The following is a 21,165-nucleotide window of genomic DNA, read 5'->3' as shown; positions in this document are numbered from 1 at the left end:
AACTTGAAGGTCTGCTGTTCTCAGCCGTTCTCTGTGCGCAACACCGTCGCACGTCGGAGTATAAATTAGGTTTGATACAGATGCGCGATCATAGGGAGCGCTCCCTCTGCGACTGGGGATGGGGTTTGGGGGGAAATGCTTTGAGAATCGCTATTTTTGTTTACACACAAGTTGACACAACATAAACCACCAAGGTATATATTTCAAGAGTGAGAGATCACAGTAAACAGACATCCTTAGCCTTCTTCTTCCACACTGGGAGGAAAACAGCATCTGAAAGTTTGATAGGATTCATTTTTACACAAGAGTGCTGTGACCACTTTTACATTGCATCTAATGAGCGGTCGGTTTATTTTGGCCCTGCGCACGCATACTGGTTCTTATCAGTGTGACGTTCACCGGTGTAGGGTCCATTGGAGTTTAGAAACAAGAAAAACAAAAAAAGATAGCCTATCCCCCATTAGCTCGTCGGCAAAATCGTTCACACCTATCGGCCGGAGATGCGCTCTCCCCGCTAATTTGCCCAGTCAATAATTTCATCCACGCTACGCACCTGGTGACGCTGTCTGGAAATGCGTCTAGTCTACAGTATACGACATAACGGCAAAAAAGGCAATTCGGATCACCTAATCTTTGTGTAGTGTCACTGTATGCGTTGCATTGAAATCTTACAGGTGTTGGCCACAGGAATCCACTGGTAGAGTCCATTCTGGTAGGGCACGGTGTCAAACTCACTACACAGCATCTCTCTGAAGGTGGGCGTCTCCTTTAGGCATGGCTTGGTGTTACAGGTTCGATACCGCTTCCTCTCCCCAGTGCAGTACTTGCCCCCAAACTCTGGTCTGAGAGAAGACAGGCGACATTTTGAATTCAATGGATGATCTTTTTTTTTAAGATATATTTTTTGGTTGGTTTTGGTTTGTGGGCAAAGGAATATTATGCAATGTATACGGTAGGTCCTGGCCAAATGAAAGAAGAAAAGAGTATGAGAATGGAACTGATAGCTGGTTGCAAGATACAGTAGGTCCAGAGTCAGGCCTTACTTGGGGCTGATACATTCCCTCTCTGCAGACTGCACACCAGCTCCACAGGTCCTGGAACAGTGGGACCAGGTACTCCACTGGCCCCAGCCTCCGTTCACGGTCTCTGGCAGCTTACCAACAATCACACACTCTCCTGAGATACACCACTGGGCAGGAAAACACACATTACATTACATTACTGGACCTGTTCAATACATCTTTCACAAGCATACGGCAGCGGCTCCCAAACGCTTTAGCTCGGGACCCAAAAGAAACATCCCCAGGACTGAAGCTAGTGAATAAGCTCATAGCCGATCGGCTATTTTCAAATGGCCGAAATCTGTATATAGGGCTGAAGTGTTTCTTTTCTAAAAAGTACAATATTTTCCACAGACATGAAGTGGGTAGTATTGAAAATTGTAATTACGGTACTGAAGAAAGTAAAAGAAATACCTCAAAATTGTACTACTACTTGTACTTATAGTATATGTACTTTACACCACTATATCCAATAGCCACTTCAAAACACTTTGAAATACTCAACAGTTTGTGTTTATCTTATTCTAATTATTTTTCTTTTTTTAGATTGTAATTTGTAAAGTGGTTTGCCTGCAAATTATGTTTCAGTCTTGGTTAGAAAGGCTTGATTAAATTGTTTATGCCATACTATTCCATACTATTCCTATTCCCAACGCCATATCCAGGCTGATGTCCATGGACTCTTTCTGCACCAACAATACTGACTGAGATCAAAGCCCAAACATTGCCATCAGCCTACCTTCTCAGGCCCACAGCGGGTCCCATCTATGGGTGAATCCAGTTTGGAGCGACACGAGCCGTTCACTGAGCACCAAAGTATTTGGCAAACATTCTGAAAGAGTAACACAAGCCAGGTAATGTGAGCCCTTCATTCAAAGAAACACATGTGAAGCTTCATTCAAATCCTAAGCTAACTTTAACCCCAAGTATCATTCAATATAGGGGTCAGCCCTACAAGCCAGCATATGTTCTTCACTCCACTCCACTGTAAATTCCTGAGTGTTCATTGTCTCCACCAGGCCGAAGGCATGGGGAGAGAGTATGTTTTGCACTCCGTCCGTGTGTGTGTGTGTCCGTCCGTGTGTGTGTCCGTCCGTCCGTCCTTCCGTCCGTCTGTTACCAGCTAATCTCCGGCACCGTTAACCTGGTCGATGCCAAACTTTGCAATCATGAACGCAGCATGCAATTTACGTGAAATCTTTCACACATTTTCTTACTAGGCTGAGGAATATATCCCACCCTTTTCACATTGGCCTGTTATAGCGCCACCAACAGGTTGATTTTTACAAAACACATTTTTGGAACAAAATGCCTCAAGTCATCCAATTGCCATCAAAGGCAAACATGTTTATATTACTCCTAAACATTTTGCCAAACATCTCACACAGTCCTATCCTCCTGGTGGAGACCTGTGCCCAGAAGGGCACTTTTTCTAGTTTAAATTAAGTTAACCTCTGGAGTAACATCCTTCCATTCGAGCTGGACTCTAGGGCATTAAGCAACTAGTCGACTAGTTTACTAGTAAATCCACTAGTCGACCTTGTTGGTACTAGTTGACTAGTTGATAAAAAAAAACAAAAAAAAACATTTTACCCGATTTTGTAGGCCTCAAGATCAGGTAGATTATAGTTATAGTCACCATGTACACAGTTTTTTAATGTACAAATATTTATTAAAAAAAAATAATTTTTTTACATAATAGGTAGTTAAACAACTAGTCGCCTAGTCGACTAGTAAACTAGGCAACTAGTCAACTAGTAAAAATGACTAGAAGTGAATGCCCTGGACTCCCCCCTGGCACTGAAATGATTGAATGACCCTCCAACTCCACTCGAAAGATCAAAGTGTTTGTTTGTTTAATTTTAATTTGTCCTTGAATCACTGAGCTCTATGACTCTTTAACAACCTATTTGAAAGGGAAGATTGTTCATAGGGTGAAGGTGACAGCCCTGGGGAGCACCTCTGAACAGACAACCCTGCAGTCTCACATACTACCATCTACTACCATCTTAAAGTGTCTCAAAGACACACTGAGTGTCCGCTAAAACGGCTGAGATGTAAAGTTGTGTATGTAATTTGGTCTAGTGTGTGTTAGCATGTCTCTGTCATGTACACGATACTCACATCAACCTCTGTGCAGAAGGTGGCATTGGGACCATACTGAAGCTGGCACTGGTGGTGGGTGGTGTAGCGGACACCAAGGCGTGCCAGCGGAGTGGTCAGGTCCCTCTTGGAAGGACGGTCATCCAGACAGAAGCCCCAGCCTCGGCTAGAACAGAGAAACACGGGTCCGAGGTTGGATGGATGACATACTGCTACCTCCAGTACATTTCTGATCTTTCAAACCCCTATGAGCCTCAGTGCACCCGCTACACCACACACCACCTGCTGGACATTCTAGAGTCTAGACTGAAGTCCATGGGCGATCATGCCTTTTCTACCAGGGCCCCTAGAATCTGGAAGGACCGGCCTGAATATGTTAGGGTTGAAAAATCACTTTCATCCTTTAAATCACTTCTTCTAAAAAACTGTTTCTACAGACTAGCTATTACATTATTTTATCTGTTTAGCTTAACTGTAAATAACTTTGTAACTCTGTTTTGAAAGATACTACATAAATAAAGTTTGTTATTATAATGTATGGTGCAATAACGAGAAGGAACGCTTGAGAGAGAGAGAGAGAGAGAGAGAGAGAGAGAGAGAGAGAAGGGGGGGACAACACACAACAACATGCACTTTGATTGTTTAAATGGAGGACTGTACACATAGTGACTTGGGAATTAGTAGCAGACATACTGTTAAATGTCTCGTATGCCATTTTATTTGCTAACACATGCCCTGGTGTTTTCGTATCCACCCACACAAACACTTACACTGTACATGCATGCATGCATGCATGCAAGCAAGCAAGCAAGCAAGCACACACACGAAACAAATTCAGACATCAATCTAATAGACCAGATGAAACCTGCAAGTTTACAGGAGAAAGAAACACAGTATAAACACAGTGGGAGTAAATGAAGCATGTTGCTCTTGGGTCTTGTGATGGCTTGTATCTGGTCTTACTCCAGGAAACGTGTGATATATTCCTTGGAGCAGGGGGACCACGTGAGCGGCGAGCTGTCGTACATCAGCTGTCTGGACATGATGAAGGGGTGCCTGCCTTCCAGCTCACAGTCGTTCCCCTGGCCGTCGTGATGGATCCCGAAGCTGCGTTCGGACACAACCAAACATGGCCGCTTGAGATCGTTCCAAAACATATAAAACTATTTTACCGCAATAACAGCGACAGCGGATGACAGCTACAGGATGTGTTATGTCAATTGATTCCTCCCCCAAACACATTTTTGTGTTGTCACTGCTGTTGTACTGAGAAAAAGCACTGCAATGCAGAATGCCTGCAACACTCCAGATTAAACAACAGTCTTAAGGTGCATGACTCAACCACAACATGAAAGTGAGAATAACAGCCAGCACACAGATGCTGGCTGTTTTCTCAGTTTCACTGCTGTCCTACTGACTCAGCTACCAGTGAGGAGCCCCACGTCCTACTACTCCCGACAGGTACAGTACCCCTCCCCCGAACACGGGCCAATTGTGTTCGTCTACTAGACGCTCGACCACGGTGGATTCGAACCGACAACCTCCGTGGTGGTGGGCAGGTACTTTTACCACTGCACTTTGTCGCATGACTATTTATATCACAAAGATACCCGATCTACAAGCTCACAACATCTTGGGATGTGACGAGTTGTGAGCTTGCAGATAGGATATTTTTGCTGCACGACGAAATGAAATAGACATCATATACGTAGGACTAGGCTATTATTTTTGAGAAGTTTCACCTGTAATGTAATGACATGCCCAAAAGAGAGACACCAGGTTTAATGGCTGATCATTCAGTTTTTTGTTTTGTTTTAACTGACACATAGCACACACACACACACACACCTGTGGCCCATCTCGTGAGCAATAGTGAACGCAACAGGAAGGCCAGAGTCCTCGTTGATGTTGCAGCTGCGGTGTGGCTGGCACATCCCCGACAGATGGGACAGACCAAGGGTCTCACAGGGCTGGTTCATGCCTGCACAGATGTCCTTCCTAAACACGCACGCACGCACGCACGCACGCACGCACGCACGCACGCACGCACACACGCACACACACACACACACACACACACACACACACACACACACACACACACACACACACACACACACACACACACAATATTTCTACTTTAATGGAGTATATTTCAGCACTTTAAGAGTGCCTTTATGCAAGGAAACACACCAGCACAATAATATTGTGGCTGATAGAGGGAAATGAGGGATAAAATACTGTATGTAGATACATATATTTTAAAATTAGGCAAAATGTTACCTAGTGCTCCTTTAACCACTTCAGCCCTATACACATTTCAGCCATTGTGATTCATTGTAAGCTTGTAGATTTGCTATTTTCAGAATAGCAAATCAACATTTGGAAGCTTGTTGAAAGTAAATGTTGAATATAGGACGTACGCGTGTGCGTGCGTGCGTGCGTGTGTGTGTGTGTGTGTCTCACCTGGTGACCAGCACAGCCACGTCATGGTGAGCAGGGTGTGTGTCGCTCTGTGGATTGAGGTTCTTCTGCCAGGCACAGAAGCTGGACAGGGTGGTGTCTGCGTGGTGAACTATCTTCAACCCTTTCTAACAAACACAAGTACAGAGTACAGTGGCTGTCAACCAGTGGGCAGGGAAGATGTTGCATGTGGGCCCCAAAATAATTGGCAAAACACTCTTTTTTTTGTTAAAACCTTGAAAAGTGAGTTTTCATTATAATACTGTTAAAAAAAAGAACTTAAAGTATACTCTATTAGTTCTATTGATCCAAGCCGGGAACACAATCGATTGATTGATCATACATGCTCTGAGGCCTCATACACGAGTATCAAACAAATGTTCTGTGTTCCGTCTTTGATTAATGGCTGCCACAATGCAATTCTAGTGGGAGTCACATGGTTTGACCAAATATGTGTGTATGAGGCCTAAAAATGCACACGGCCTATCGGTTGGCCTCAAACACTTTTTACATTTTCAAGTGGGCCCTGATCCATTCAAAAGAACATAAAATTGCATCTAAGGCCCGGGCCACTTTCTATCATCAACATCAACATCTGAGCAACTATTACAGCACATTACAGTTTCTGCTCTACCAGCTCATAGATCTGCTATTTTGATAGAATGTTTGCCTATTATTATGACATGCCCAGAATAGGGACCAATGAATAGGGCTAATGGGTGCATACTGTACCTCCTCTCCCTGAAGTAGAATGAGACGAACCAGGACGACATGAATGGCATTCCCAATACTGGCATCATGGAAGATCCCAGCCACCTGTCAACATTACGGTATAGAGCACAACACTGTAAGGACAGAATATTATTCATTTAATACCTGTCTTTTCCTCTTTAATTACCGGTACTCACTCTTTTCTTTAGCCTGTCACTAGGTTGTTCTGGCGACACGGGCCACCACACAGGGCTAAATAGTCGGTGTATAGGCAATCTTTGTTATGGTTGCTATATATCATTGCTACATATCACTTTTTAACTCCAAATATGGGCATAAAAGGGAAAAAGACTGACAGATACAGACATCTCCATAATATGGGCACAAAAGGGACACAGACAGACTGGTACAGCGGATACTCTGACAAAGGAAAGGACATGCTTAGATACTTTTTAACTCTCATTGGTTCAGTTCAACAAAAGATGGGGGACTGTTGCATTTAGAGACAGACTTTCACTCAATAAGTAATAATAATAATCACAAAATCATTATACAAAATCCTTTTTGATCATCGAGTGAAATCATCCATTATAGTGAGTACTGGTAATTGGCCATCTTCATACAGCAGCCATTTTGCTCTGACGTCATACTGTGAATATGGTGATGCGATTATCCGTCCACTCACCATATTTATGAGGGTGAAAATGTAGGACTCCACGTTGTCGCTGCCGTGGTAGTCGATGAGCTTGGAGTCGGCCACCACCATGGTCTCCACCCAACGCTCCCTGCTGATCGAGCGCTGGGAGCGCTGCTGGGCCTCAGAGTGCCCATGGTCCCTTTCCCAGGCCTCCCTCTCCCTCTCCACCTGGACAGAGTCACTGGCAGCATCTGCAGGGCAGCACAGAGATGGGGCGAAGGGTAGTGAAACATTCTTCCCTAATTTATGCCCCATCATGTCGCTTGCCTGGTGAAAAGTAAAACTTCTGGAAACTCAGATTAGCCTACAAGAGCCTAGTTTAGCTTTGTTTATTAGCACATTGCTATAAAAATCAGACCCGTCTGAAGTGGTGAACAAATGCTATAACGCTATTTCCGTGCTCAGACGGCAGACCCAGAGACAGACCTAGCCAGCCAGCCAGCCAGGGACACACATTGCTGTGCATTGGAGTGGCTGCACCACTCAAAAATGGAAACGATACATATAAGAAAACTAGTTACTGTGCGGAGAAAGGAAGAAGCCAGCAGGCTTATTTGGAATCCTTTCCTTACTGGAAGAGGTCATTAAATAACATATATTAAAAGTTAAATAAGAACAATACAAAAGAATACAAGTACAGTAAAGACTACAAGCTAGGCTTGTGTTCAAAAGTTCAAGAGAGCAAAGAGCATTTGCTGCAATGTGTGTGCGTGATCACACACGCAAATACATAAAACCACACCATTTTTACACTCTCAAAGTTAAATTAACATTCAGCATTTTGCAGTAAACAAACACATAAACGCATGCACGCCCATACACACCTTTAACTCCACAGGGGTTGGATGTGTCCTGGGCTGTGGGGCTTCGTTTATTTCTATGCGTTTCTGTAACTCTGGGGTAGACCATGTGGGGCTCCGGACCCCCCACCACATCGCCATGATGATTCTGGACTGGCTCTATGAAGTAGTGCCCCTCTGGCAGGGCAAAGAGGCCCCTCTATTTAAAATGGAGAATGGCCTTGAATAGGAATCAGTAGGTGTGTAGTGTAGGCCTACCTAATATAACATGCAAATCTACAGTATAAGGGGAATATATCATGGTATAGGTTAAGGCTGGGCAATATATTGATCAATATTGTGATATGATAATTGTACAACTTTATTTTGTATAGCACCTTTAATGCCATGAAATGCAGCTCAACGTGCTTTACAAAGCAATAGAGAAAAAAAGAAAAGAAGGTATAAAACAACATAATAATAGCAGTAATGCAATACAGTGAGGATATGAATAACAGATTTTAAAAGCTCAACTAAAAGCAAGAGTGTAGAAGTATGTCTTGACTTGAGCTGTGCTTTAAAGATGTCTACAGAGGCTGACTGTCGAAGGTGGGGGTTTGATGATGACACACACCGACACCAGCCTATAAACATCAAACAAAAGGTTCAGAAATATGGGTTTGGTAGATATCTCTGTAACAATGCTTCTTGGAAATAACTTTATACCGATGGGAAGCCTGTTTATTTCCCTTTGTAAGGAATCTGTGGAATAAGCAGCACAGCTGAGTATGTGGGTTGCGCTGCGCCCATGAAAACTGTGACAAATCTTATCTGCCAATCAATGCCAAACATCTTATTCTGCTGTGCTGCTCATCCCACAAATTCACATTCCTTACAAATTGGGCACTTATTTAAAAAGGGGAAATAAACATGCTTTCCAATGGTATAAGAAGCATTATTACAACAGAGGTATACTCTACCAAACACACATTTGTGTATTAATGCTGTTTTTTCCTGGTTTGAAAGGCTACATTACAACATAATTGAACGAACCTGACTGCTCCAGCTGTTCGATTATTTGCCTTTATTAGGCATTACTGACTATTATTTTATATCAAACAACTCATTGTGTAAATAATTTGTGAAGGCAACAAGTCATCCACACAATATTGACATCCAGGTATTTGGTAAAAAATATTGTCCATATCGCCCAGCCCTAATCAAGGTGCATACAACAGTATACGCCAAAGGCCCGCTGTAAATGTGAAAAGAGTAACATAACATTAGCCTCATAGCATAATTGCCTAAGTTATCTTTTGACCAAATCGACATTTCTGTCAAATTCTACTCTCCTAACACTGCTGCTTCATTTTGCCTAATTGCCTATGACATGTCCTTAGCCTATCAGAATGATTGTTACATTCCACAAATTACTTAGGCAATTATGCTATGAGGCTAACGACGGGGGGGGGGTTAAAATCAAGGAAAGAGTAGCATTGCAGAAAAAAGTGTTACATATAGTCATTAAGCAATTTAAGACCTGAGGCTGATTGCACCAATGTTTTCTGAAAAACTTAGGTTGCTATGTCAGTGGATTGCAAACCTTTTCATGGCAAGGAGCAGGACCCCCAAAAATTATATGTATTGGCCGCCGACCCCCATCTCAAACGTTCTAGGGACCCCCAGCAGCAAAGAAATATATTCAAAGCTTCACACACACGTTCACAATTTTTCAAAAATAAAATAAATCTACAAGCTCAAATCGCGGCATGATCGTGGCACTTTCACCAAATTTGCTATTTTTGAATAGCCAAAGTATAAAATGACACGGATGCTTTCCCGGTTTTAATGCTGAAATGACCAGCCTATGACAGAACCAAAGCAGTGTTGGATTATGTGTCGTTAGCCTATATGGGCAGAATAATTACCATAATCCATCAAGCAAACTCTTAAGGTAAAAGTAGAGGGAAGGATTTGACTACATGATCCTAACCCTAAAAGCTGGAGGGCAGGAGTTCTCTTGTTAGCAGCACCCACATAACGCGTCATTCCTGAGTAATTTCCATCAGCATGGAAGCCGTCATTAGTCACTCAGTATTTCCATACCTTTATGAACAGAGCAGAGTGAGCATCCATCTATCTATCCCAACGTGCCCTCCCCTCCCCTCCCCGCCCACACTCCCTGAGGCACGTTTTCTCTTTCTGTCTGCTGCAGGAGTGCTACACAGTCTGTCTCTGATGCATGCCATGCATGTTCCTACTGGCGCAGGCCTTTATGATCTCCACTAAACACCAGTGGTGTGTGAGAAGCACTCACTTTTACTTTTGATGAAACTTGCAATACTTCATCATTCAAACATAGCGTGTCTACAAGCTCATTGTGAGCATTGAAAAATTAAGACGCGCGTGCGCACACACACACACACACACACACAGAGAGAGAGATAAACATGCACGCACGCACGCACGCACGCACGCACGCACGCACGCACGCACGCACGCACGCACGCACGCACACACACACACACACACACACACACACACACACACACACACACACACACACACACACACACACACACACACACACACACACACACACACACACACACACACACACACACACACACACACACACACACACACACAGAGAGAGAGAGAGCGAGAGAGAGAGAGATAAACATGGAAAGAGAGAGATTAATAGCAGGGTATTTCCTATCCCTTTCATGTCTTTACTTTTTCAAGACATCCACATGCATTGTAAATGTTCTCCTGCCCTTTGCAGGTTTGCTCAACCACAGTGATTAATTTAGTCAGGCAAATTTAACCACATCATGAACCCTTGCGTCCCTGTTCTGGGGCAAACATTCAGCAAAAACGTTGCCACGTTCCCAAACGTTGTGAGCTTGTAGATATAGGCAATTTACAGCAAAGACAATTAGTGTAGAGGGAAAACAGGAGGCGCCTAGTATAGACCCCTGGGGTAAACTAAGTATATACGGTTTAAGAGGGGCCAAACTTAAGTGGCTCTGTGTGTGTGTGTGTGTGTGTGTGTGTGTGTGTGTGTGTGTGTGTGTGTGTGTGTGTGTGTGTGTGTGTGTGTGTGTGTGTGTGTGTGCGTGCGCGTGTGTGCGTGTGTGTCAAGTTATGTCAGAACAAGTCCAGGCTGTGAAAGGATCAGCTTCCACCTCATTCACTAAACAAACTTGGTAAAGAGAGGAGAGAAAGGGGTAACATGGCACTGGTCCGACCGCTCATTAGTCCGACCATACTAACCCTATCCCCAATCACTAACCATAACCGTACATGGAAGCCACATGGTGAGTCCTAACCGGCCACGTAGTCGGACTAACGGGATGTCGGACTAATGCACAGTCCCAGAGAAGGACAGATTTCAGGGTTTACTTTTGTTGCAACGCAGAGACAGATGGGAGGGAAGGTGTGCAAAAGCACAGCTCACAATGGCTGGTTGCCGGTGGGAAGGGACACACATTTGATTTTATTGCTATTTACTTTCAATAAAAATCGAGTATGTGCACTACATCCTTACACTTGCATGCCGAAACCTATTTCGGGCATGTGATTATAGGCAGAAATCTCCATTTATTTTTCAAAAATAGCTCATCAATCTCTCAATTCATCATGATGTACCGCATTGTGCGCTTCTAGCTGCTATGTCGCTTGTTCGCTTTTGTTTCCGCTATACTTATTACTAAATATTTATGTGAAATGATTATTGTGAAAAATATAGGCTACCGGTAAAAGATTATATCAAAACTAACTTTTGTTTAATTGAAAAAGTTACACAGTATGACCTAGTTAGACACATGTACAAGTACAAAAAAAAACTATTGCAGTTTTGGGGTATTGCAAAGAATTCTGCAGAACTCTAGAGTCTAGAAGCGCGAGTGTCAGCCAGAGGCTGTTGTAGCATGGATTCCACTCCAGTGTTTAGGTCAAGAAGCCAAGGACAGATGTGGAGGAAACAAGCCAAGCAATGCCAAGAGAGCGTTTGTGGTTGTCCCAGGCACTGCCTCGCTGTTTCAGTGTTCACTGAATTTATGCACTGCTCTTGTTTCTAGGTCAACCTGAGTTTTATGCTTGAATTTCTTGCTCTGCACATGTAGTCTGTATTCTCTAAACGTTTATTTAGGACTCTCCCGAGGTCTGGGAGGGTTTCTTGTTTCTCCATACAGGGAGTTCACAAAGTGCAAACTCGTGTGCAGTGGTCCCCTTGGATGGTCTACAGTACAACACCTGTCCCAGTGTTTCTAATTTAATGGCTAACTCGGGGATATGAATCAATAGTTGGAATTTGGAATACAATTATCAAAATAAATAAGATATTAAAATATGACTTGGCCTGCACAATATTTTTGTGTTAAAAAATAATACATTTGAGAATGATTGCAAAGGGTCTGAAATCAATGAGATTGTGCACAGAGATTCTGCCAGAATAGTTTATTTGGGAAATTGCCTGAAAGACACTTCATTTCGTGAAAAGCAAACTGCAACCTCTTGCAATATTTGTGTGAAGCATTGTGCATCACAAAGTCCTGTCCATATAGCTGAATTTGTGTTCTTCTTTTCTAAGGCTTGGATATAATGCTTGAGATGGGACAGAAAGGGTTCTCCAGGACAGCACTGACTCAGAGCATGGCTTATGGCCAGGCATCCAAAGGCTGTGTAATGGACTCATCCACAAAGCATGCAGGCTGATATGCTTGTCGCTAGTTAGACAGCTACACAAAGCCTGTGTGAAGAAATGTTCAGCTGTGTTCTTCATTGCTTATTATCTCATCTATTGTACAATTCCGCAGAAAATGACAAGCTATCAGTGTTTCCCCTATATGCATTATTGTGTGGTGGGCCACCACACAATCATGACCAGCCACCACAGTATGATTTTTAGTAGGCAGCTGCGAATAGGCCCAAAAAAGGCAAATAACTGCAAAAGACCACAAAAAACTCACAAGCGTGCATGGCATGCGTGAAAGCTCCCCCCACACTATCAGTTTCTCGTTAGGGGAAACACTGTATCATGTTATGAGATTTTAGCATGTTGTTCTACTATCCACTAAATCATGTTTTCTCTTATTAATACAAAGATGTTGATCATGACATTGAATCTGTGCAGAAAGCTTTGCCTCCAACTCCCATAACTTTCAAATGTTATGATTTGAATGGAATCCAGAAAGACACAACCAGGTGGTAGAAAGTAGATCAACCATGGAGGACTGCCAGGGAGAGACCAATCCATCCAAACATTCATTTGCTTTGGATGATGTACATGAGCTGCAGTCCAAACGCAGTCACACTGTGCAACACTGCTTCCTGTTTGGCTTCACTTGTACGGTATACTTACGGTATTACTTGTGAGCCCGAAATTGCCATCCGTGGGACCGCTGAGTGATGTCTATGCTCAGCGATGGCATGCAAATTGATAGGACAGCAACCAGAGTTTGTTTTGAGTTTTGACGGCGCCCACAACAAAGTAGGGAAGATTATTGCGGTCTGAGAAATTTCATTCCAAATCCCAAGTGTTCTGCCAACTAAAACCGACATAGAATGAGATGGGCGCACAGAGTCCACTTCATGACAGTTGTGGGGCAAGCATTCAGCCAGAAATTGCAGATCTACAAGCTCACAACGCTTCCGAAAAACAGGTGGGGGCCTAGTATACACCACTGAGGGACTCAACTATGTATATAAGGTTTAAAGGGGTTAAACCCTACAATAAATTGACCAGGATCTCCCCTCCTTTTGACACAGAGGAAGCGTGTTAGGATGTGAGGTGGCAGTTCTAGGGGAGGTTACCATAACAAAGGCCTGTGTGCTAAATTCGGTAGGCCATGTGGTACTGCTTTACCGCTGTTTCCTGCTTCTGTAAGTCTAGGCCAACCAGGCCACACAGCTCCCTAGCTGCACAGTGGAGCAGTGATCACAGGGACACATGGATGGCTCTTATTCCCTAGGATCATCACATTATATATAAACACAGAGCTTTTCAACAATAACGGCAAACCTGACGTGTGTTCTCGTAGGCCCTTGGCATTCAGACACTTCTTATAACACTTGTAAGAAATCATACTAAATCTAAAAAGAAAAAGATTAAGTGAGCATGATGATTATGTATTTACCCTGCAGCTAAGAGCTACAGTATCATCGCTCACATCTGGACAGAGTAAAGAAGTATGCATTTCAGAAAAGGATAGGCTAATGCCAAAATAATGAGAAGAAGAACTTGCATTTACTTGTTTTGTGCGTCGCCTCAGGGTTTCCCAACCCTCCCCATTGAAAACGTGTTTTCAAGGACTCCTACACTGAAAGGAGATCCTGACACAGTAAACCACCGCCCAGATATTCTGGCCATCGTTTTCTACACAATAATGCTGCTGGTGAACTTTTCCTTGAATGCAAGTCAACGCAGCTCCCCACGGGCGAGCTGCGATGATATCAGCGCAGTTCTCAACCTTAAGCCCCAGAGTTATAGTTGGGTGTCGTGCACATTAGCTGATGTACAAACTCACAACGTGACGCAGAGTTGTGAGCTTGAAGATTGGCTATTTTCGGTGCGCAACAGTTTTCTTGGCCAGACCAGTGTGCTGGAAACAGAAGTTTCAACTGTGGTAATTTATTAACGGCAACAACATTGTGGTGCTCACCTAAGCTGACTCCCATCCACTGCCAACACCACTTCTCCAACTCTGTCCAATCACAGCCTGGCTGTATAAAGCACGTATGCCGTTACTCTCAAGGCACATGTGTTGTGCAAACATTACAGGGGGATCAGTTCAACCATGCATGCAGCATTAAAGTATTGCTGTATTGGAAGTAAGGTTTGGTATGTGAGGCTTGGGTTTATTTTCATATTTCCAAGCACTCCATCTCTATCTGAAACCAAGGGGGTGACTGACCTCAACAGCAGCTGGCAATGTTCCTCTCACTCCCACATCTGGCTGGCTACATCTTACTGCTCAGCAGCCTCACTGTGGTCTCCACTGCCATGAATCTTCTTCCAATGAGCACATAAATGCCTTAATGAATTGGTGTAGTTTCCCTAGTGGATCAGGGGGGTGGGCGGGTTTATAGGGTTATAGAGCAAACCCCTCTGTGCTTCCGACAACGGCAGCACACCGCTGTGAGAACCATTGAGTGAAGGTAATAGTTTCCATTGAGGATTACTTGAGAGATTGTAAAGTAGGTCACACATATAAATTACAGTGTGTGTGTGTGTGTGTGTGTGTGTGTGTGTGTGTGTGTGTGTGTGTGTGTGTGTGTGTGTGTGTGTGTGTGTGTGTGTGTGTGTGTGTGTGTGTGTTTTGCTCAGTCAACAGGCTGAATTGCAAGTTAGTTGCAGCAGATGTAGTCTATTTACAAGATTTTGGCAGAATGAGGCACCTCAAGCCAAACAAACATGACTGACGGGCAGGAGGCAAGACCCTGCAGGATAGGCATTCCTGCTGTGACTGAATCAGACACACAGAGGCATTCTCCGTGAGCTAAAAACTGACACGTCTGATCCTTTCAGAGGGGGAAGTCCTTCCTTCCACATCCTCTTCCTAGTTGGATGTTTCTAATCATTATTGTACATCATCACTCTCTCTGGATATTATGGTCAGTGTGCTCCACACTCTCCCTCTCTCGCTCTCTGCTGACCAGCTGTCTTCCTCTCCTTTGTAGATGAAAGTGCTTTTATTATTTGAAGCAGTACATTGGAAGTAAAAGTGGGAAAGAACAAAGGGGGTTGGCTAATATCCCCTGCTCCTCCCTCTGTCTGTCTGTCTGTCTTCTTTTTTGGGGGATTCAGGATTTTCTCCAAATAAAATGTGTTAAAAAAAATGTTTAAAAAAATCTAAGTATAGTGCAAAAATCTATGCACATGGGTAGTTGTTAAGGAGCAAGTTAAGAGGTTGTGAGAGAACAAACAAAATTGATGAATGAATGGTGAAAGTTACTGAGTCAGTGAAGGAATGAATGAGTCAGTGAGTGCTCGGCTGACTAGCTTTCACTGAGATGATGAAGGGGCTGAAGGGAATAAAGGAACATAGGTGAAACACTGAGAAATGAAGGATAGAGAAACATGCAAGCTCACAGTCGGACGAGAGGCGACAGCCGTTAGTGGGTCTGCAGCAGAATCGTTCTGCAAACAGTCTCAGGAAGTCTTTGAAGGGCAAACTAACAGACAGGGCACTGTCAGTTGGAAGGGTTTGCTTAGCAGACTGTGACGGGCTAAACCACATACCAGCCTCCCCAATGTGATGCCCCTCTCTCCATGAAAAGAAACAAAACAATCATGCCAGGAACAACGGGGCTTTCAGGGAGGTACAGTATTCATATTGCTATAGCTTTTAGGAAGCTTGCATTGAACATGAAATAAAGTTTCACACAAATCTGAAGTTAATGAATGAGGTGTTGGCTGTAACTTATGCATGTACAGTGTAACAGAATATAGGGTTCCTTACCAATCCTTTACAAGTGCTGATGGCAGCAATTCCATGCGCATCAGATTCCTTCACGGTGCCAAGGAGGTGGCAGGAGTTTTTCACAGAGAAACGATGCTCTGTCCTGTTCAGACTCCCGTTCCTTCTCTCCAGAATGTAGTCATTTGAAACCAGGTGATTGTTTTCAGTTAAATTGAAAATTAAAACCCGGCCGTTGTAGTTGACCCTGTAATGAACCTGTCCCTCTGATTCTAATGGTCCCAGGTCACGCTTGACTCTCCCACCTTTGAAGTAGTGAGATAGGGAGTGAGAAATGAACTGTCCATCCTCATCAATCTTGACTGGATGGACAATGGACACATCTGACTCTGCCTGCAACACGCTACCTAGAATAGAATTGAATAGAATTTGTGGTTTTGCTTCAACATTTAGTTCCAATGCATATGCACTTACAAAATATGAACAACACATGACATAAGTGATGCATTTGTATCAAATGCACTTGCACGCGTGCACTGCAAACCCCATTAAAATTGTAGCTGAGCTCACTGACCTTTATTCTCTTTGGGGGGGTTGAGGACTGTGCCAGACTCGGAGGTTTCGGCGTGGATGGAAGCCAAAAAGAAAACAAGATGTAGCAGAAAAAGAACCCGGCTCTCCTGCGGACATTGCATATTTCATCTAACCAAATTAAAAAAACTGGAAAAGATTATTAGGCATTGAAGTTCCACTTGCGTTAGAGGTCTGGCGACCACCACGTCTTCGATCCTACAGGGGCTTGTGTCATGGTAAGAATAAGCGACGAGATATCCTCCCATGAAGTGAAACATGCACCGAAGAAGACCGGGGGATCACAGAACATAGGCTAGTTGAAGTGAGAGAAAGCTCCAAATGTGCAAGTAGGAGGGGAGGAGTGTCTTTCTTGGGCCAGTGTCTTGTTTCTTTCCAGGAGTGAGGGGAGCACTGCAGGGTCTGCAGACCGTAGGCTAGCTCATGCTCCAGCATGAGTCTGTGTCTGTGAGATAATTCTGAACACGCTTCTACCAGGCTTCTCTAAAACTGCTCTGAAAGAAGTTGAGAACACAGGACACAGGTGGCTGCCATTCGGAACTGCCGAGTGCCGAATTGAACTGGCCCAGTAACCTCCTCTCCCATGATGTTTTTGCATATATTTATCTATTGAATACCTGAGGGGACACCAATGGTTTCATCTTTTTAGCAGACCTTGTAGGCCTATTGTACTGTGCCTGTCCTTTTGTCAAATTAGACAAATTAGATTGGAATAATAATAATATAATAAAAAATATAGCTGCAAGCCGTGATAAGACGGGACTAAGCAATAAGCCATTTTAGGCTGCTCAACAGTGCCACTTTAATTAGGTCACCCAGCGGTATTGCAGCTGTTCGTACCCCAAACATAGGCCTACATACAGATAGAAGTGTATATTTGTACGAGAAATGTTCTGATGAATTGAAAATGCATGGTGGACCCTGTTGAAAACAGTTTTTGTATTGACTTGTGCTTTCGTTTGAAATGTACCTATTCTACATACTGTGAATACAGACAGAGAGACAGGCTCATAAAAGTGAAACATTTTTCACTTAAAAAATGTACTCTTTTGGATCGAAATAGGTCCAAAGTTCAAGTGTAGGTCTACATTTCCGTGTATTTTGATCAAATATCCCAGGAGGAGATAGATTTGAACAGTTTTTCATATCATTCAAAATGGTGGGAGATCTAAAGGTTAGAGGAGAACACGAAAGTTGTTCGGCATGAGGAGAGGTTTATGAGCTATGCCTGTTCAAAGTTTGCATTTTCAGTTAAGTGCTACCCTTTCCTTTAGCCAATGGTCGTGGGCTTCGTGTCTTAGCCTTAAGTTCTACCATATTGCCAAGTTTTGCGAAAACCGACTGCACAGTTAAATCAGGTATAAGCGTTTTTGCTCTGCTCAAAATGGTGCAAAATCTGAGGATGGAGCTTACTGGTTAAAGTGGCAGATGTGTTCCCCATGAGTCAAGGCACATGTGGAAACAAGTGCTTTGGCTTTTGGCCAAACGAGGCATGAGTTATGCCTGTTCAAAGTTTTCATTTTTAAATGATTGCTATAGCGCCCCCCTTTGGCGAATTGGAGTAAGACTGGTTTCAGTGCTATTTGGCATGATCCTATACCATACTATAAAGTTTCATAAACATGTGACTCTGCATGCATGTATTATGGGCAGAAGAAGAATTTTCATAAAACTGCAATATTCATTCAAAAGTCACTTAAAAAAATGTACTCCCGATTTTTGGTCAAAATAGATCCAAAGTTCACGTGCAGAATATATACATGTATATTTTTTTAAAGATATTTTTGGGGGCTTTATGCCTTTATTGATAGATTTTACAGTAGTTAAACAGGAAAGGGGGAGAGAGATGGGGGGAAGATACGCAGCAAAGGTCGTCGGGATCGGGACTCGAACCCGTGACATGCTCTCAGGCTGGATTACCAGCCTAGATGCCTGGACCGCTCGGCTGGCCCAGGCCGCATGTAGAAATGTCATGCATTTTGATCAAAGATCCTGGGAGGAGATAGATTTGAACTGTATTTCATATAATTCAAAATGTTGCGAGATCTAAATGTCAGAGGTCAAAAGTCAGAACACGAAAGTTGTTCGACATGAGGAGACGCAATATGCGTATCAAAGTTTTATTGCTGACGGTCAAACAGTTTATGACATATGCCTGTTCAAAGTTTGCATTTTCAATTGATTGCTATAGCGGCACACTTACCTTTGGCCAATGGTCGTGGGCTTCGCGTCCTCACCATTTGGCATATCCCTCTACCATGTTGCCAAATTTGCAAAAAACTACTGCACGGTTAAGCCAGAACTGCTATTTGTGGTGGAAGAATGAGAAGAAAAATACAGACAAATACGACCAAAAGTCCCTTCGGGCTTGCAGGTCCCTTAATAATAACATTCCAATTTCATATTTACAATGTTGGATATTTATGTTGCAGCCGAGTTGGCTTACATTCTTTTTTCTACCCACTTAATTAACATAATTGTGTAACTTTACTAGGGTAACCTATAACCACCACCAAGTGGGCCCTGGCCAAAAAAAGGCAGCCTAATTTCACATTGCCTATAAAAACATGGAGTTTGGAAGCGCTCGCTTTCAGTAAAGCAACGTCCTGCTGCCTCCTGCATTATGTGCAAATTCGCAGGGCCGTTGAGTGATATCCAACGAGCACTAAAACTCCAACACTATACCACAAAATAATCACCTGTAGGCCCAAGGAATTTCTTGACTATTATATCATGCCATGCCAGACCCCTGAACTGTGTTTCTGCGAAGTTTGGCATGAATCTGTTCTGTGCCCCTGGGGTGCACAACATGGCCCAGCTTGGTGTGTGTGGATTTGCATGGCAGACCCCTGAACAGTCGACCCCACCGTCCAACCCACCCTCTAGGTAATTTTAATATAGGATGAGAACAACTTCTTTGCAAGGTGGCCAATTTGTTGTTAAAATAATTATTATATTGTTCTCCCTGTAGCACATTATCCATATGATACAATCTATTAGTGAGAGTCTGGCTAAACAGACTAATTGTCACACAAATCATTACCTGATACTAGTTCGTTCATGTAGGGGCCGGGCTACAGAGGCAATTGGGACATCGGCCAACATTCAAGAACTGGTATCGTCATCCAGTTCAATGAGGCCGCTGACTCCACGTGGTGATTTGAAGATTGGTCATTCATCCATGATGAATGATATGACCTGGTTTCCTCAAAGCGGGAATGGTCTTTTTAAAAAATAAAGAAAAATCTAATAGAATACAAAATACATCTATGCGTAAAAAAAAACAAGAAAAGGCTATGTTTCACAAACGGGAGTACTCAAGTTCCCTCAGCCCTAGCTCTGGTCCATACATAGCGAACTAAAAGTTGAACAAGAGCTACCTCAGCCCTATGTTCCCTCAACCCTATGTTCCCTCAGCCCTATGTTCCCTCAACCCTATGTTCCCCCATCCCCAAATAGAGCCTATGTTCCCTCAGCCATATGTAATGTTTTGTCTGTCTGTCTGTCTGTCTGTCTGTCTGTCTGTCTGTCTGTCTGTCTGTCTGTCATCAGATATTTTTTAGCAAGATATCTAAAAGACATAACCTTGTGTGAGTTTGTCATAGGCTAAGGAATAACTGATTAAGAAGGAGGAGAGGACACTGGAGCAGCACAGACATTTAGAGCCTTTTATTAGGTGCTAAGTATACAGAACGACTAACGTTTCGACCTTGCGGTCTTCATCAGAGTCTGACTCTGTTCATCATGACTCTGATGAAGACCGCAAAGGTCGAAACGTTAGTAACCTAATAAAAGTAGTAACCTAATTATTAGTAACCTAATAAAAGGCTCTAAATGTCTGTGCTGCTCCAGTGTCCTCTTCAGGCTTGAATAGACTCCCTTTGTTCCTGAATAACGCCAAATAGGCCAAAATTACAAATTCACACAACACCACAAAAACCTTGGTCACGGGCAACTTAATTAAGTTGAACCCAAATGTGATGAGGGAACATAGGGCTAAGGGAACATAGGGCCTAATTTGGCTAAAATAACAATGTTAGGGATTGAGGGAACAGAAACATACGAAACATTACTATATAAAAATCCAAAAAGTTTCCCTTTTTAAAATTGGGGACCACCTCAACGGCCATAACCTTTAGGGAACTTGAACTGCCATGACCAGCCTGTCTGTATGTTTAGCAATCAGGTACGTGGCGTGCCATGTCCTGATAGCATAAACATGTTCAAACAACCTGCAGTCACTGTAGACCACAGGGCTGCTGCGTCTCTCCATCCTGTACAACAAGATGTTGAGGATAGCAAGTCTGGCCCACCGAGAGTTATACACCTTGCTCTCT

At 43.3% G+C, this 21,165-nt stretch overlaps 1 protein-coding gene across 1 annotated transcript in view; it reads right to left on the bottom strand.

Annotated features, from left to right (window-relative positions):
• Positions 1-19,068, bottom strand: part of LOC306934323 (A disintegrin and metalloproteinase with thrombospondin motifs 12-like) — a gene marked incomplete at its 5' end in the record, with an annotated part of 37,529 nt that extends 18,461 nt beyond the window's left edge. The window contains 12 exons of the mRNA XM_079516894.1: positions 673-842; positions 1,044-1,189; positions 1,801-1,893; positions 3,186-3,330; positions 4,128-4,271; positions 5,013-5,162; positions 5,631-5,755; positions 6,360-6,443; positions 7,024-7,226; positions 7,860-8,034; positions 16,280-16,644; positions 19,032-19,068. Coding sequence (XP_079373020.1) covers positions 673-842; positions 1,044-1,189; positions 1,801-1,893; positions 3,186-3,330; positions 4,128-4,271; positions 5,013-5,162; positions 5,631-5,755; positions 6,360-6,443; positions 7,024-7,226; positions 7,860-8,034; positions 16,280-16,644; positions 19,032-19,068 — 1,837 coding nt within the window. The remainder of the gene's footprint in view (positions 1-672; positions 843-1,043; positions 1,190-1,800; positions 1,894-3,185; positions 3,331-4,127; positions 4,272-5,012; positions 5,163-5,630; positions 5,756-6,359; positions 6,444-7,023; positions 7,227-7,859; positions 8,035-16,279; positions 16,645-19,031) is intronic.
• Positions 19,069-21,165: the final 2,097 nt, after the last annotated feature.

The sequence above is a fragment of the Electrona antarctica genome (genome assembly GCF_951216825.1).
Source record: "Electrona antarctica genome assembly, chromosome: 12".
In the NCBI taxonomy this organism is placed as follows: domain Eukaryota; kingdom Metazoa; phylum Chordata; class Actinopteri; order Myctophiformes; family Myctophidae; genus Electrona; species Electrona antarctica.
The sequence above is the reverse complement of the archived record's forward strand: the minus strand, read 5'-3'. Positions and strand labels throughout refer to the sequence as shown.